Raw genomic sequence first — 18742 nt, 5'->3', positions numbered from 1 at the left:
GACCCCGTGAAAGGGTTCGTTCGACCCCCAAAGGGGTCGCGACCCACAGGTTGAGAACCGCTGTTCTAGAGGGAAAAATGAGGGATTAGGGAACAAGAAAGGGAAGGGGGCGTACTTCTCGCTCATACCCCTTGTACCTTTTGAAGTTTTGTGCCATGTGCATTAAAAGCCTTCTAAAAATAAGCAAAATAATTTAAGAATGACGTAATGGCAGTAGGCCCTGTCTGGCCTCCCACCGAGAGGGCAGGGAAGATGACACTGGTCAGAAGGGCTCCAAGTCCCTGCACTGCTCCGTGAAGCTTTCTGGGAGCCTCAGTTTCACCATCTGCAAAGGAAAGATAACAATTAGAGCTCGCCTCATTTTATGAAGGGGGATCTGCTGTGAGATAGCACATTATAAGTAAGTGTAGAACATGATACATACACTAGAGGCCTGGTGCACGGATTCGTGCACATTGAAAGGAAATTAATTAGAAGGTGGCCGGCAGGGCAGGACTGGGTGAGACAGGCTGGACATGCTCTGGAGCCAAGCTTCTCGGTCCTTCCCCAGTCTCTGCACCTGGGGTGGCGCTGGGGCTCGAAGGGCGTCTGGGGAGTGAGCAGGGTCCCTCCGGCAGGCGGGGTCCCTGGGCCTGGCCTGCAGGGATCTGGCCGAAACTGGCTCTCCCATATCCCCCAAGGGGTCCTGGAGTGCGAGAGGGCACTCTGCAAAGTTGTTGTCGCTAGGCAGCTCCTGCGTTGAGCATCTGCCCCCTAGTGGTCAGTGTGCATCATACCTACTGGCCAGTTGGCCAGTCACTTAGCCATATATATATATATAAAGTTTTCGCCATCCCTTAGGAAAAAGCCACGTTTGGTGGATAAGAAAGAAAGCCAGCACACTGAGCTATGGAACATATGGAGCCAGAATACCAATAGTAGAACTGTCTGCGTGTAGCGTAAGTTCTTGGAAGTAGGAAAATCAGTAGAAAATCTGTTGCTTGGTCTTAAACAACTTTATTTTAAATTTAGCTTGTGTAATCAAGATGATCATTTGCATTATTCCAGCTCCTGCCTTCTCTGGCCTTGTGAATGATTATGCAAATCTTAGTCCTGCCCCCCTAGATTGTTCTCTTATTCTCACAATGTACAGACTACCTGGAATCTAAAGGACTGGAAAGATTTTCAATTCATCAGAAATGCTAGAATCAAATAATGGCAAAATTTCAAAGTTATGTAATAGAATGCTCTAAATTTTAAAATACTAAAGTTATCAGATGGTTTCTAGGTGAAGCCCTGCCTTGAGACACAATAATGATTGTATTAAAGTTCATGAAAAAATGCAAAATAACTTGATTTATGGCTTTTGGCTAGAGGATAAAAACAATGTTTAATGTGTGGAATTCATTTTTAAGCCACACATTGAGCATCAGTGAAGTAAAATAAAATGACATTTCCCAAGTAAAGACAACTATGTTTGCTTTATAGGCCGGGATCTCTAAAGAGCATAGTATTAAAAGACAAACGAAGCATGTAGGGCATGCATTTCAGGACTGTTTTTGGAATCTGTTACTCTTGTTTGTTAGTTATTTTATGCCATTTCATGTACTAGTAATGGAGAAATGCTGCTTCCTGAAGTGTTTAAAACACCTATAGAAGGTTCACTACTTGCGAAAAACTTTTTTAAGGGTTTATTTCCTCATTTTTTAAAAATACGTTTCTTCCTCTTTCATCTTGGTATTTGCAGAGGAGGTGATAATCCCCCTCATCCAAAGCATATCCTTTCAAAGAAAAAGAAAACAAAAGTTCCAAGCTGATCTACATCTAATCAATCAGAACACCACTTCCTGCCCCACCCCCACCCCCACCCTTCCAGTTACCGCTTGGTTTCAAATGGAACAGGAGGAGGACTCAGAAAAGTGTTCTGAAGCTTTGGAGTGAGCTATTCTTCTACCCACAAGGCATTGGGAGGAGCACCACACAAAAGTACAGGATTATTACTATTAAAATTTAATTAGAAAAGGGAGTCATCTTCCTATCACTTCCCCATTTCTCTTCTCACTTCCCCTTGCTTTCCCCCCACCATCTTTCCCTCCTTGCCCACTCTAGTCATTTTTTTCAGCTGTGAACACACCACGCAAGCTAGGGTAATAAGACCAAAGGGTCTGAATTGTGGAAAAAAAACAAGAAAAAACCCACAACAACAAAGAGTCCTTAGAAGCTGCACCCAAACTACTGAGAAATATGAAATGAAAACAAGTTTAGAGTCAAATTTCAGGAAGATGCTATATTTGGGGCTTACTAACCAATTTGTGTTTCATATTTACCAATGTCTAAAACTTCGGTCATTAGGCTTCCGCTTCCTAATGCGAGAGAATAAATGCTGACTCCGGTCATTTGCCCCAGATGCCACCGGAAATGGCATCCTTTCCCCTGAGGCTCTCTCACCAACGTAGCAGCACCCAGAGGTGAACTTGTCTGCCTTGTAGCCCAGGCTCGGAGCTCTCTCTCCAACCCGGTACTCTGATGGACAGCCGAGAAAGGAGTCTCTAGGAAAGAGATCTAGAATCAACTGAGAGGTACTTTTTACCTTTGTTGGCATTCTCATTTCTCGGGTACTTTCTGTAGGAAGGACTCACCATCCGAGCCACTCCATGCCACCTCCAATTAACTGAACAGCCCTACAGAGACAACTGTTATTTCATAATAAGGATTGATAGCAAACTACTAAATCTCTAAAAATGTACAGTGAGAGGAAGCAGCAGGCTGTGAGCAGGAAAGGATGTGCAGCGTCTGGTGTACATGCTATCGTCTATGTTGTGGTTGACCACAAAGGCTTGGCATCAGTTTTGACTCCCAGCTCTGCTTTTGAGAAAATGGATGACCTTGGGCAGATGACTCAATCTGCCAAACTTCATTTTCGAGTGTGTAAAATGGAGGCGGGATAAGTACCAATTTCACAGGATTCTTAAGAGGAATAGATAGGTAAGCGGGTAAAACATGTAACATACTGCTGGAGTGGGTACTAAATAATTACCAAATAACAAGTCTTAGTGTTACTAAGTAATAAGTTAAATACCTCATTTACTGGCAATCTCCCTTAACTACTTAATCCCATCCCCCCAATAGTACTAAAGAGGCTCAGAAAAACCATAATTAACATTTGTAGAGGTGATGGAGCATTTCCTTTGGTTTCCACAGTTCACCCTTCAGTAGGGCAGTGCTGAAGGGAAGAAACAGGACTTGGGAAAAGCCTAGTGTCTGAAGTTAGTTCCTTGCATTATTTCCCCAGCATAGACTCTTGTTCTGTCTGCTTCCGCACCTCCTGGACCTTGTCCCTCCTCCTGTTCCCCGTCCCAGGGCTTGAAACTGGGGACATCCTCAGTCACGCTGCTAACACACACAGCAGTGGAAACCCACATCTTCCAGATCCTTCTTAGAAACAGTATGCGCAAGGAGCTAGGCAGACAGAGACTGGCTCTTAAAATCCCAATTTTAAACTCAAAACTAAAAAAAAAAAAAAAGCCCTGGTCGGGTTGCTAAGTTGGTTGGAGCGTTGTCCCATGCACCCAGTGTTGTGGGTTCAATTCCAGGTCGGGGCACATTCCTAGGTTGTGAGTTCAATTCCTGGTCGAGGTGTGTACAGGAGGCAACTGACTGGCATCTTTCTCTCTCTCTCTCTCTCTCTCTCTCTCTCTCTGTGTGTGTGTGTGTGTGTGTGTGTTTCTAAACATATCAGATGAGGCTTAAAAAAAAATAAATAAAAGAAAAAATTATTTCCCCATAGAAACACTATTACACTTAGTATTCAGATACTACATTGTTAATAGTAACAACAATAAAATATCCATTTTAAAAGCTCTTTTGTGTAATCTCCTTAGAGGAGCATAAGGATCATCTCTCCCGTTTAAGGGATGTAAACAGAGGTGACTTGAGCTGCAGAGGTGGCAGGAACCCCAGCCTGCTGACTCAGCCTAATGCTCACTGGTTAAATGGCCTTTGCGGCCATTCCTGGAGACAGAATTTTCAGAATCCAACCTGTGCATCAGCTGAAAGCAACTGAGTCATTATTAGCTCCAACATCACCCTTCCTTTTCAACCATGGGACTCTTTATTTAACTGCTGATTAGAATCCATAGTAGTCAGCATAAGTATACAAATACGACTTTGGGGCAGTGACTGAGCTTCCCATTGGCGCATGAATAGAAAGAAATGAGCTGTCAGAGGGATAAAAATGGCCCTCAGCTGACTTCATACCTGCTCTGCTTTCTCAGGGAAAACAGTTAAAGCTGGGCACAAAGCATTGCTTTGCTTTGTTTTTCAACAGAGAATAAAAAGGAAAACAGCATGCAAATATTTTTTTTCTAGATAAGACTATTTTTCCCCCCTCAAAATATCAACAAACATTTATAGCGAAGGTTAAAAGCTCAGGCTCTGGAGCCATATTTCCTCCTAAAGAAACAAAACAAAACCTTAAGCCTACCTACCTAATCAGAAGATTCACAGTCAGTGAAAGACCAGCCCTGCCTTTCACTAGCTGAACAACCTTGGGCTCCGTACATAACCTCTCCGGGCCTCAGTTTACTCATCCATAACATGAAGACAGTAATAGCTCCCACCCCATCAGTTTGTGAGAATAAAATAGGCCTGGGTCAGAGTAAATGCTCAATGAATGAATGCTAACTACTCTGCATAAAACACCGGAGCTGTGAGTGGCACAAGGATGGGTGAAACCCACGACTCGAGAGGGGGGTAGAAAGGCAAATGAGCATTTAAAAATAGTACAAAACGGAACCACGTGCTAAACAGAGGCATCTGTCAGAGGACGAGAGATGTTTCTGTCTGGGAAGACAGGGAGGGCTCGCAGACAGAACTGCACTTTAAACTGGGTCTTAAAGAAAGAGCGGAAGTTCAGCCGAGGAGGGGGACAGGGAACATTCAATGCTGAGTGGCAGAGCAGCATGAAGAGATGAGAAAATGCCTGACTTATTCTGAAAAACATAAAATAAAAATACAACACTAACAATCACAGGTTCAACACTCCTCTGGCATTCTATGTCATTTGCAAAAGAACTTCATATACTGAATAGATTATCATAAAAAGTCTGCTTGGTTTATTGAAGAACTTTGCTATACAAGGCAAGCAATAGGTAGTCTGATCATACATGTTCACTGACAATAAAAATCAAGCTGAAAGGCTTGTTAACTTTATGGGAATAAATAAAGTTTGTGATGAAATGTCCTAAAAAAGAAAAAAAAGAAAAAGAAAAAGCCCTCTGAGTGTACACAGCTCTCTAATTCACCCACAGGCTTTGGGGCAGTGGTTCTCAACCTTCCTAATGCCGCGACCCTTTAATACAGTTCCTCATGTGGTGGTGACCGCCAACCATAAAATTATTTTCGTTGCTACTTCATAACTATAATTTTGCTACTGTTATGAATCATAATGTAAATATCTGATATGCAGGATGTATTTTCATTGTTACAAATTGAACATAATTAAAGCATAGTGATTAATCACAAAAACAATATGTAATTATATATGTGTTTTCTGATGGTCTTAGGCGACCCCTGTGAAAGGGTCATTCGACCCCCAGAAGCTATGTTCGCCTGTCAATGAAAGTGAAGATAGGAAATTTGAAAACACATATAAAATAGAAATACCATTTTAGAAAGTATTTCGATCAAACTAAGACCCTTTCTTAAGGATTAAGAGTAACTTGCAGAAAGTAAAAAAGTTAATCATAAAATCTAAGAGGTGAAATTGTTCGCTGTGCTCAGCTTCCCCCAAATACATCACACCATCCTCCTTCCTCAAGTGTATTTTCAAGAATTATGTCTTATTTTTTATTGTCAAGAAATGGTTGCACTGCTCTCTATCCAGGCTATCATTCAATATCGCTTTGACGTTTTCAGAATAGTGGAAACAGCCACAGTCGTGAAAAATAAAAATGACTCCATTTCAGCAGTTCAGAAGCAGAATTTATTTCCACTAACTTATAGCCAGTGTTTCAAGCATAAATTACACAGCAGCTCTCTGAAAATGCCGAGCAAGAAAATGCTGCCACCATTCCCACCGAGGACTGATACTTGCCCTTAGGAAGAGCATTCAAAGATCACAAGAGAAATATCTTAGGAATTCAGCCACAGTTTGTTGGGAGGATAAATGGGCGCCTAGAGAATTTAGAAGTGATAAGAGGCCCACACACACTGGCCTACTCCCGGCCCTCCCCCCCACCTCCTTGGAACTTTATTGCACTTACCTGGGTATGTCTGGAACTCAGGAGACATGTCCTGGCTAGCTAAATTTATTGAACACTTAAAAACGTGGCAGACCTCATGCTGATGATTTTAGATCTGTTCATTTAACCCTCGCCTCTTGAGAAATCCCTAGGGTAGTTCCCATTTTGTGGAGGAGGAATCTGAAGTGCTTAACCCGCCCAGGGGCCCAGAGGCTGGTGACTAGTGGAGCCGGATAGAAACCCCGGGGGCTGGCTGCAGGGCCCACCCCCTCAGCCTCACTGCTTTATGGCCTCCAGTCGGAGCCATCTGCATACGAATGGTAATAGATAAGGGGACCACATATTTTGTTTGCATCTAAACTGGGATGTGGGGTGGAGGGGTGGGGACAGGGTATCTATTATGCTGGGAAAACTAGGCTAAACCAGAACCGTTTGGGGCAACCTGGGACGTGTGGCCACCTTATGGATGGGTGCTAGGAAAGTGGGTGAATTTGCCGAGGGAAAGAATGCTGATGGAAAGAAGGAAGAAGTCGAACATTGGGCTTTGAGAAAGACCAACGTTTGGGGAATTGCTGGAGAAAGAGAACTCACAGAGGATCCGGGAAAGTGGGCGAGGAGAGGAGTGTGGCAGACTCTCCAGCAGTTTTTCTGAGGGCAGTGATCGCCGGTGGTCCAGCCCCTGGAGCTGTGAATGCTGCGGATTCGACAAGGACCAAGAAATGGCCATTGAAAGGAGCAACAAGGAAATCAATGGTGACTTACTGACAAACATCTCTTTGGTTTGATGGACTTGGAAGCCAAATTAAAGTAAAAAAAAAAAAAAAAAAAAGAGTGAGTGGGAGGTGAGGACTCAGGAGGCAGCCAGTGCAAACTACTCTTTTAAGTAAGAAGTGACCTTGAAGGGGAGGCCAAAGATAGGACTGTCCTGGAGGTGGAGTCCAAGAAGTTTCCTTTCTTTCTTGAAGAAAGATACTGGAATGTATCTAATGCTGCCGGCAGGAGCCAGGCTGAGGAGACTGAGGGAGTGGAATGCATAACTACCCCCTCTCCGGGGACATCCGGGAGCAGTTCCCGAGGAGGTCTGAGGACGGCCACCTGAGCGAGGATTCCCGCTCCGTCTGAGGAGGTACCACTCTGCCTCTGCGGGAGGGAGGACGGTTTGGGGGAGGAACAAAGAGAGGTGCTTGCTGTCTGTAGACTCGGGTTTCCTCTCTCGAGTCCCAGCCGGGAGCGGTTCCTGTGGCCGAGGTTTCACGGTGTTGAACCCACGGCAGGGCCTGTCCTTAGGCCCCTGATAGACATTGCCGTGACCTCTTTTCATCTTCACTATTTGTCAGTGAGGTTGGTGATAATACTCCTGTTTGATGCCAACGAAAACTGGCTCAGAATGTTGGGCAGCCAACCAAAGAGAACACAGCTGTTCAGGGCCAGAGTTCAAGCCTGACTCCAGTGTTTCCTGGAAGCGAAAGCCAGGGCATTGCCTATTCTCTAACATTTGTGTTACCGAGTCATAGGAAGGAAGTTAGCAAATGTAGTTTCATTAATGGTTTAGACCAGTGGTTCTCAACCTTCCTAATGACTCTTTAATACAGTTCCTCATGTTGTGGTGACCCCCAATTTCATTGTTACAAATTGAACATAATTAAAGCATAATGATTAATCACAAAAACAATATGTAATTATATATGTGTTTTCCGATGGTCTTAGGTGACCCCTGTGAAAGAGTCGTTCGACCCCCCAAGGGGTCGAGACCCACAGGTTGAGAACCGCTGGTTTAGACCATAATGTGGACGTTTGTCATAAGCCAGGGGTCCTCAAACTACGGCCCGCGGGCCACATGCAAATACAAATATTGTATTTGTTCCCGTTTTGTTTTTTTACTTCAAAATAAGATACGTGCAGTGTGCATAGGAATTTGTTCATAGTTTTTTTTTAAACTATAGTCCGGCCCTCCAACGGTCTGAGGGACAGTGAACTGGCCCCCTGCTTAAAAAGTTTGAGGACCCCTGGTCATAAGCAGTACATGACCGATATCATGTTGTTTATGTGACTTGATTTGATTTTTTCATTTTAAGGAAGAAATCCTTTTGTTAAAAGTTTTTTTTAATGGGGCTATTTGATTCAAGGATGCATAGTTTTATCTTTTGTTTTTATAGAAGTTACTCGTATACGAGGTCTCATGAACCCACTTCATTCATAAAGGATGCCTCCTGCTTTTATTTCTATAGTCCATAGGACATTTTAAAAAATTATAGATTGATTTGAATGAGAGAGAAAGAGCAACAGTGAGTTGTTGTTTCACTTATTTATGCATTCATTGGTTGATTCTTATATGTGCCCTGACGGGACCAGACCTGCAGCCTTGGTGTATCGGGACGACACACTGAGCTACCTAGTCTAGGCGAAACTTTTGCATTAGACTATTACTGTGGGAACAATATATTGCCTTAAGGATTTTTAGACTCTTAAAGTGTATAAAATTCTTCTGTTGATTTTTTTTATTGCAAAAGAGTTAAAAGTTTAAAACTGTAGCCTGATAGGGGGATACAAATTGAATATGTCCATGATTCCTGCCTCTACAAGAAACACTGGTCGTTACATGGAGCCCAGTTTGAAGATCACTGCTGCAGTTTCAATTGTCCATTTATGTCATATATATCTGATATTTTAAATATATTTTTATTGATTTCAGAGAGGAAGGGAAAGGAAGTGATAGAAACATCAATGATGAGAGAATCATTGATTGGCTGCCTCCTGCATGCCCCACACTGGGGATCGAGCCCGAAACCCAACTGGGAATTGAACCATGACCTCCTGGTTCATAGGTTGAACCTCAACCACTGAGCCACACTGGCAGGGCTATATCTGAGATTTTAGATGTGCTTGAGGACCGACTGAACAGCCAACATAGAAATATGGGCCTTACGCTGGGGTAGGACTGGGTAACTTAGGGGTGGGATAGAGGAACCATGATAGTTGTTGGAGGTATGGGTCAGATTTGCAGAATGACAACTGTGGCAACCACAGATAGACACAGGTGTTCTCCAAATTTTGCTGAATTACTTAATGGGCTGAAGAACGGAAGCCTGTTTTAGAGATGAGGTTATTGAGGGTAGAGGATTGAAATCTGTCTTTCCAATGGCTTTCGGAAAGTTTTTCTGTTGCATTATTTAACATGGTATCTCTCAGTACTTTTATGTATTTTTAAAAATTTGCTCCTAAAACCACTTTTTAAAATAGTAGGCCTGAATTATTTCCCCCATTTTCAGGTTATATAGAGGAGTGGATTTTAGCTGACTTGCTCCAAATCAACCCCCAACCCACAGGCCATTCATTAAGCTTTCCTAAAGAGCAGTTTGAATTGTTCGCTACTTTTTTCTTCTGAAAACTTTATATGTGTGTCACTCAGGGTGTTAATCAAAGTACAAGGTGGGTATCAGTTACACACGCCATCCTCAGGGGTATTACGCAGGGTAAGTCTTAGCTATGTCACACACACACAGGGAGGTGGCTACCTAAGTAAGTGGTCAAGTCTCACCCTTAATATGTCACTCTAAGAGTTCACCCTAAAATTACAAACTTATAAGCTAGAAAATTATTACTATTGCAATATGACATGCAATTTAATATCATAAATTTGACAAGTTTAAATTCCACTTAGAAAGCTGAGCAAATGCCAAGACATAGCTAAGTTGTAGAGTTAAGTTAATGAAAAATAATTATTTTCTTATTTGTGTCTTCTATTCTGTACAATTTAAGGGAATCTTGGAGAGTTCAAAGTATTGATTTGATCACCAAAAATGCAGTTGGAAGGAAATGAACTATTTATATTCCCGGTATAATACTTCATTAAGATGGTTAGTCCTATGCAAGAAACCTCTAAGCTAGTTACAAGTATTTCCTACAACTAACCAATTGAAACAACATCCTAATTGTTGGTGATTACCTCTGTGATTTAAGACTTCGCTGCAGGGTCTCTGAAGCTACTGCCCTATTAAATGTCACTCTTCCTGTAATAAAGATCAATAAGAAAGGAAAAAAATTAGCCTAATTTCTACAACACATTGATTAATGGAAAACAAATGCTATGTGTTTGGTTTGTAATAGTTATAAAGCAATAGTCAATAATTTACAAGCCATGGCGTATGAAGCAATTAAAAAATTAATTATCCCCAGAAATCTAAGTAAGATACTTGAAAGTAATTTATTACAGTAGCAGCCACTATTTTTTTAAAATATATTTCTTTATTGATTTCAGAGAGGAAGGGAGAAGGAGAGAGAGAGAGAGAGAGATAGAAACAACAATGACAAGAGAGAATCATCGATCGGCTGCCTACTGCACACCCCACACTGGGGACCGAGCCAGCAACCCAGGCATGCGCCCTTGGCCGGAACCGACCCCGGGACCCCTCAGTCCGCAGGCTGAAGCCCTATCCACTGAGCCAAGCCGGCTAGGGCTAGCAGCCACTATTAATGCATTTTTCTGTTAGAGCCTTATCCAAAAGCCAAATTTTACTTTGAAAACAGAAAATCATGGCACTACTGAGAATTATGACTTGAGGAATTACCATGAAACTCTTCAAAAACTGGTTTTCATTCAAATTGGAATCCCAGATTGCAATGATCATTGGTATACCTTCCCTCTCCCCCTTGACCTTTCCTACAGGCTTTGGTGCTTCGTTTGCATGCATCAATTTTAGCTACTAGCCCCTTCTTTGACATTTTTACATGTCCAGTTTCACACCACTCCTCTTGAGTGAAGAGACTGCATTTTTATACCTACTCCTTCCACCTAGCACAATATCTGGTTCTCAGTGATCCTTATTGAGTGAATGAATGAATGCATGAGGTACTCTATCTATAACTAAGGTACCAAAACTAATTAGTGAGTTTAGCAAATTTGAAGCAAGAAGCCTGGGCTAAAAAGACCATTGATCTGTTTTCAAATCCCTTTTTTGTTTCAGTTTTATAAGTAGAGCTTTGAAAATGGAAGTAACCAACTGTTTTTAAGATGAGAGAGAGGATTTAGGTCTCCAAATTATTCTCTACTTCACCCCTTCCCCTCAGAGAGTCCCCCCTCCTTTTTTTGATTGGTTTTGTTTTTAATGTTTGGCTTCTTAGCTGAAAGGATTCTTCCCCACAACAGTAGTCCTGCGGGTGTCTGATTTGTTAATCCTGTTCCAGTTGTGACACTCTTATCAAGAATTTCATGAATTTCCTTTTAGTTTTTGGCTTCTAACTGGAATGCTTCTTCCCAGTCATTTCCCCTCCCCTTCTTTTCTACAGTCCTATCTGCATGTTCCACTGCAGAAGAACAATACATTCTTAGATGGGCATTTCTGCCTGGTTTTTGGCTCTGAGCCCTTGGAGCAGCATCTGGGTGGGTTACGTTCCCTGCTCAGGATACCCAGCAGCCCAGGAGTCTGTAGAATTTTGCTTTGGTTATTCTAAAATCCAGATCTTTAAAAAAATAAATAAATAAAATCCAGATCTTTTAATTTTTGCATGTTTCTTGTTCGAGATTATAGTATGGGATGAGAAAAATATACATTTAAAAATATATATATTTTTTTATTGATTCCAGAGAGGAAGGGAGAAGGAGAGAGTGCTAGAAACATCAATGATGAAAGAAAATTATTGATCGGCTGTCTCCTGCATGCCCCACACTGGAGATCAAGCCCATAACCTGGGCATGTGCCCTGACCGGGATTGAACCGTGACCTCCTGGTTCATAGGTCGATGCTCAACCACTGAGCCACTCTGGCCTTATTTACACTCCCTGCTCTACTTCCACCCTCACTCCCCTTGCCCTCCCCCAACACACACACAGCTAAATACACATGGACGATCTCTCCTGAGCTGGCAGAGTAAATGGTTGCCTGCCTATGCATGGAGCCACATCAAAAGACCCTTCTCCTATCTCATCCCCCTGATGTGAGCCAAGCATTCGGACTGACCTGCAGGGGGTTCTGATCAAAAGGAGGTCTCCTACAGAGACAGATTTGGGATTCGGTGGCGTTAAGTCTTAGCTCCATCACATCACATCAATATCCTTCCCTATAAAAGGTGAATACTAAGAGTTATCTTATAAATAGGATAACATTTGTAAAGTACTTAACATCCATTAATTTTGTTTTATTCAAAATCTTTTACTTGCATCTTCTCATTTGACCTTTACAGAACCCTGCTAGACATGCAGCAGAAAAACTATAATCCCCTTTTTACAGGTGGTTAACCTGGTGTTCTGAAACTTTCTCAGTAATAATAGTAACTCTTATTGATGCTTACTACTTGTCAGGCATTGTTCTAAACACTACGTTTAATCCTCACATCAGGTCTATGAAGTGGGTACTAAAAACTGGGAAAATTAAGGCAGAAAAGGGCTAAGTAACTTGCCTAAGGTTAGAGCCAGCAAATAGAAGAGTTGGGATTGAAACCTAGAGAGCTTGGCTTCAAAAACAGTGCTCTTCACCACTGTACGATTTCCCACTGCTTTTTAAAGTCGTGGATTTGACTCACATTTGTGAGTCCAAGTCTTAAGGCTCTTCATCCTGAGAAAGAATCCATTAGAGTCTAGCGGTTCTCAACCTGTGGGTCGAGACCTCTTTGGGGGTCGAACCACCCTTTCACAGGGGTTGCCTAAGACCATCGGAAAACACATATATAATTACATATTGTTTTTGTGATCAATCACTATGCTTTAATTATATTCAGTTTGTAACAATGAAAATACATCCTGCATATCAGCTATTTACATTACGATTCATAACAGTAGCAAAATTACAGTTATGAAGTAGCAATGAAAATAATTTTATGGTTGGCGGTCACCACCACATGAGGAACTGTATTAAAGGGTCGTGGCATTAGGAAGGTTGAGAACCACTGCATTAGACCATACAAGCAAAATAGCACTGAAGGAGACAGAGTAGGTTATCAGATCTGCCTACCTTGGGAAGAGAATTCTAATGGCTGGGGCTGATGTTCCATCCCCTAGGGCAGTGGTCGGCAAACTCATTAGTCAACAGAGCCAAATATCAACTGTTGCCACCAAAGGTAAACTGAGTGGGGGGTGAAAGGATTAAGGAAAGACAGATAAGAGAATGAAAGCTGGGTCTAGGTGGGACGCTGCTCCCTGATGAGGAGACAACACCAGCGCCCACAAGCCATGTCTTTATTTTATAGCAGATGCCACGAGGCAAAGTAGGGGCGTGATCAAGTTGTTTACAGCATTCTCGTGAGTTTCAACCTCACTCAACTACATGCACCTGATCTCTAGCACAAGGCACATGGGGCCACATGTTTGGACCATAGCTTCAAGCTTACAACCACAGCCATTGGCTATGATTGTGCTGGGAGGGCCCAACCCTCCCAGCTGGGACTTGCACGTGGCAATGAGAGGACCCTGTCCTTTCATTAGTCTGGGGCTTGAACCTGGCCAAAACACTGTAGCCGCGCCCCACAATCAACAGTACAATGATTGAAATTTCTTTTGAGAGCCAAATTTTTAAAACTTAAACTATATAGGTGGGTACATTGTTATTAACTTAATTAGGGTACTCCTAAGGCTTAGGAAGAGCCACACTTAAGGGGCCAAAGAGCTGCATGTGGCTTGAGAGCTGCAGTTTGCCGACCACGGTCTTAGGGCAACTCTTATGTTCTACCCATTTTCGTGGTTTTATTTTTGTACTTGTACCCATTTAAAACCACAAATAGTATAGCTTTTAAAAACCGAATGTGCCATTTAATAATAGCTATCCACCCACACCTATTAAAATGTTTACTAATGCATAAAAGCCTACAAATACCGCCTACGGTGGGTTTTAACAGGTTCTGTGTGAGTGGGTGATGCACTGGGTGCCATCTCCCTCCCCACCTGAGAGTTGTTAGTAGTATTGATCTGTGTTTCTACCTTTTATTCATTAGTAGATATGGTTGTAAATGGCAGCGTGAAATAAACTTCATCCAAAGTTCTGAAGATGAATTTCACAACTTTTAACATTTTATTCAACGTGCTGGGGAGGAAAAACTTCCTCTACCTCTGAGGTTGAATTTCCGGGGCCCTGTGATTAAGCTAACAAAAGACAGGTTAGCAGGAGAAAAGGCACACCGTTTTTATTAATATTTACGTGCACCAGAGTTCATAGAAAAGAAGTGAAACTCAAGTAGTTAAATTCAGGGGCTTATAGACCATTTTAACCAAGGAAAAAGGGCTTGGGCTTCAGGGGATGATGACTGTGGGGAAGTGACTAGTGTGAGAAATGGCTCACCTGTCCAAATTTCAAGTGATGGACTAGGAAACAGAAGCATGGCGAAGATGAGATTTTTAATAACACTCTCAAGAGCAGGCGCCCATTTTACAGGATCACATGTAGGGCAAGGACCATTGCCTATTTATTTGGACCCTCCTCCAGTTCCTCATTGGCTGAGGACTATTTGATCACCTATTTCTTAATAGGTCGCCTAGGGATTGCCGTCTCCCATTGGGTTATCTTAAAAAAAATGGGCTGGGGCCTTCTCTAGTCGCCTCTAGGACTGTGCTATCATCCTCGTGTACAGCTCTCCTCCTCTCTCCCCACCCCCACATCCTGTTTGCTCCGGGGAAATTGAGCAGCAGCCACCTGGCCACATGCTGTTCCTTTTCTATGAAGATAAATCAGAGGCATGTTTCTGACACTAGGAAATATATGGAGAAACCACACCCGGCCTTCTTTCTTCCCTCTTCTCTCTGGGTGGGGGAGGGGCACCTTCCTCAAAGGGGAATTTATACACTGCTTTTAGGCAGATAAGGTGAGTGCAGCGAACTCTTCTTGTGTCTGTTGATTCTTGTTGCCTTCAGCTCAAAATCATCCTTATGACATAGTGTCATGTTTGGGGGTGGCATATTCGCTCTTCAAATGGAAAGCAAAGAATATTGCAGCGGAAACATTCTTTCCAATGTTATCTCTTTTGTACAAGACCTATTGGCACATGTACTCTTATTTTCTGTTGCATTCCATTGAATTCTTTTTAAGTCACTAAAAAGTATGTTTTCAAAAAGGGGTAGGCAATTCCTCTGTAATCCTATTATTTAAAATGTTTTGCATACTTTCTTTCAATGTTATCTATGCGTATCTGTTTCCTACAGTTCCAGTGATGTGGGGCACACGTGGTCTGTAAATTCCTCAACATATCACACACATTCTCCATGTTCTTGCTTACTCACACTCATTATTTAGCAGCTGCGGTTTGCCTATCCATTCTCCAGTTGTCAGACATCTGGGCTGCCTTCCCAGTGGCAGTTTGCACCTCCAGCAGGGGGGAGGGCGGGGCGAGTTGGCCCCTCCTGTCTAGGTGGAACCGGGGCCTTTAAACAGCCACAGGCAGTTCAGAGGTCAAGTCCCAAGCCTCAGCCAGGCCCAGCAGGGCTTCTGGCTCCAGGCTCCCTTCTTGCTCTCTCTCCCCACTCCCAGCCTTAAGGCGGTGGAGTCCCAGCCTTAAGGTGGTGGAGCTCCACCCTGTGGGTTTCCCAGGCCAAGACTTCATTCCTGGCCCCAGTCCTACCCACACAGAGGGCCTGCCCAAGGTGGGTTCCTCCCAGCTGCTCTCTCCTTCTGTCCTAGCTCTCTGCAGACCCACCCGCGTGCAAGAAAGGAGCTGGGCCCCTGGACCTGGGCATCATGGCCCAGCTGCAGTCCTCTGAAGTGCAGCAGCTGCTCCACAACAAGTTCGTCGTCATCCTGGGAGACTCCATCCAGAGGTCCGTGTACAAGGACCTGGTGCTCCTGCTGCAGAAGGATTGCCTGCTCACTTTCGACCAGCTCAAGGTCAAGGGGGAGCTGAGCTTCGAACAGGACAAGCTGGTGGAAGGAGGCAAGAAGGATCTCATGACCAACAGCACCGACTACCGGGAGGTCCGCGAGTTCTGCACCGGCCACCACCTGGTGCGCTTCTACTTCCTCACACGCGTGTACAATGAGTATGTCCGGGCCGTGTTGGAAGAGCTGCGGTCCCACGAGCACACCCCGGACCTGGTCATCATGAACTCCTGTCTCTGGGACATCTCCAGGTATGGGCAGGATTGCTTTAGCAGCTACCGGGCGAACCTGGACAACCTGTTCCGGCACCTGGGCCAGGTGCTGCCAAAGTCATGCCTCCTGGTGTGGAACACGGCCATGCCCCTGGGCAGGAAGGTCATTGGGGGCTTCCTCCCGGAAGAGCAGCCGGCCGTTTCCTCTGCCCGGATTAAAAAGGTGATCGAAGCCAACTTCTATAGCTATGTCGAGGCGAAGAACCACAATTTAGATGTGTTGGACTTGCATTTCCACTTCCGCCACGCGGAGATGCACCGGCACGGAGACGGGGTACATTGGAACCATCTCGCGCACCGACGCCTCTCCCAGCTGCTGCTCGCCCATGTGGCCGACGCTTGGGGTGTGGAGCTGCCTCACCGCCCACCAGTGGGCCAGTGGATCAAGTGTGACCCTGCAAGGGGCAGATCTAAACAGAGACTTGAAAGGCAGTCCCAGAGCAGCAGAAACCTAAGGGCCTTACCCCCACCCGCATCGTTGCCTCCTCCCAGGCACAGCCCCCTGCTGCCACTCCCAGCTCCCCGCCCACCCCTGTCCCCACTCCTGCCCTCACCGCCTCTTCCCATTCCCTGTCACCCGGCCATGCACCCCCAGGTCTTGCTCTGTCCCCAAGATACCTATTTTTCCTCAGACCAACCTTTCCAGTCTGGTCAATTCTTCTTCAGCAATTTCCATTCTCCCCAGACAGGATTTGACTTAGGAAATGACTTTGTGTTTGATCCCCAGCCACCAAGTGCCCCCTTCCCCACACCCTATTTTCAGCAGCCAGCTCCTGTGGTTCATAGGGGTTTTCCCCGTAGTCTACCTCCTGGCCCTTATATGCCCTGGAGACAGCTGCCCAAACTTTACAGGAGGCAAGCCCGAGGCTACCCAGAGCCAAGGCCTCATTAGACTGACTTGTGCCTTTTTCCTCCTCACGGACATGGACTTGAAAGATTGTCTGACCGTTGCCTAAACTGACTGATCTTGTTAACAGAAGCCGTTGATCCACATTGGGCTTCTTTTGGTTCTTTGCTGTTACCGGTTGTTAGCTATGGCCCCTTCCTCCGTGCTCTGGGGGTGACCACGTGTTATTCCTGCCTCCCCACCCCCTGTTCTCTTTGTCTTTTTGTAAACAGAAAATTGAAATTAAAAAGTTGTTTCACAAAAGTAGTTGTGGGTTTTGTGTGTGTCGATATGTAACGGTGCCTCTTCCTTCCATTAAACAATTAGCTTTGTAAGAGCAAAGGGGATATCTGCTGAATGAATGGTCATGGCATCTTAATAAACTGCTCAACGTGAATTTGCCTAAATAATCCTGATTGTTTCCATGAAATGGATTGGGTATAAATGAACTAACTTTTTGTGATCCTATTTTCCAGAGATTCTTAAAGAATCATTGTATTTTAGAACTGGGGAACTAAAGACATAAAATGTAACTACCATTTACAAACAAGGAAACTGAGGCCAGAAAGGTGAGTTAATTGTTCTAGATCACATAGGAAATCACTCCTCTACTGGCCTTTCCTAGTTTATACTGGTTTCCAGTATAAATTATATTAAAGTTCAAACTACAGGACTGATTTATATCAAACCAAGAAGGAATGTTTACCAAACATGGTTCGTCTATGAAAATCAAGGCGGAAAACCCCCTATAGTTCTATAATCAGAAGTTTAGTAATTAGATGTGCAATGAACTATGTATGTAAACTAGAGTGAATGGCATGTTTGTGACTATGATTTCTTGAATGGTCTTGAATTTTGGACTTGAAAAAATTAGAAAAATGTTGCTATCAATGACATTTTATATTAAATAAAAATATGAGTTGGAAGGGACTGTTAAGTGGACAACTGACAAAAGGCCATGGCATCTCCTGTTTTGTAGGAATGTTAATCACGGAGAGTATTTAAATGCTAGGCCTCTTGTTACACTAGATTAGTGAAATGTGAATACCTGATAAGCTAGTCAAAATAGTATTGTCCCAATAATCGGCATACTGATTATTGACTTTGACTGGCTTATAGGTCCTCAATTGGACCATTCCTAAATTTTTAAAAAAAATATTTTTATTGATTTCAGAGAGGAAGGAGGAGAGAAAGAGAGAGAGAGAGAGAGAGAGAGAGAGAGAGAGAGAGAAACATCAGTGATGAAAGAGGATCATTGATCAGCTGCCTCCTGCCCAACCCCAACTAGGGATTGAATCCGAAACCCATGCATGTGCCCTTGACTGGAATCGAACCTGGGACCCTTCAGTCTGCAGGCCAATGCTCTGTCCACTGAGCAAAACTGGCTAGGGCGGACCATTCCTAAATTTGCCAACGAGGGCCAGGAAGTGTCCTGCAAAAATGAAGTTCATGAAATCACAAGAAATGGATGAGCTCAGCTATCTACAGAAGTACACAGCAGATTTTAATCTACCAAAGAATAAAATTCCCAGAAAGTAAAGCCATTATCTTATCTCTGTATCTCAAATC

At 43.7% G+C, this 18742-nt stretch overlaps 1 protein-coding gene and 1 long non-coding RNA gene across 3 annotated transcripts in view; one reads left to right on the top strand and one right to left on the bottom strand.

Moving 5' to 3' along the window:
- Nucleotides 1-17418, top strand: part of PCED1B (PC-esterase domain containing 1B) — a 107600-nt gene extending 90182 nt beyond the window's left edge. The window contains exons 2-3 of one of the 2 annotated variants that reach the window (XM_005877398.2): nucleotides 7187-7347; nucleotides 15821-17418. In XM_005877398.2, coding sequence (XP_005877460.1) covers nucleotides 15878-17179 — 1302 coding nt within the window. In that variant the 5' untranslated portion in view covers nucleotides 7187-7347; nucleotides 15821-15877 and the 3' untranslated portion in view covers nucleotides 17180-17418. The remainder of the gene's footprint in view (nucleotides 1-7186; nucleotides 7348-15820) is intronic. The other variant, XM_005877397.2, reaches the window with a different exon arrangement.
- Nucleotides 31-7167, bottom strand: LOC106728007. Its single transcript, XR_001364236.1, has 4 exons — nucleotides 6243-7167; nucleotides 5004-5109; nucleotides 2286-2528; nucleotides 31-325 (listed from the first exon to the last, which is right to left on the bottom strand). It is a non-coding gene; the product is annotated as an uncharacterized LOC106728007 (long non-coding RNA).
- Nucleotides 17419-18742: the final 1324 nt, after the last annotated feature.

Source organism: Myotis brandtii, unplaced genomic scaffold, assembly GCF_000412655.1.
Source record: "Myotis brandtii unplaced genomic scaffold, ASM41265v1 scaffold517, whole genome shotgun sequence".
NCBI classification, from domain to species: Eukaryota; Metazoa; Chordata; class Mammalia; order Chiroptera; family Vespertilionidae; genus Myotis; species Myotis brandtii.
This window is presented reverse-complemented; position numbering and strand designations above follow the sequence as displayed.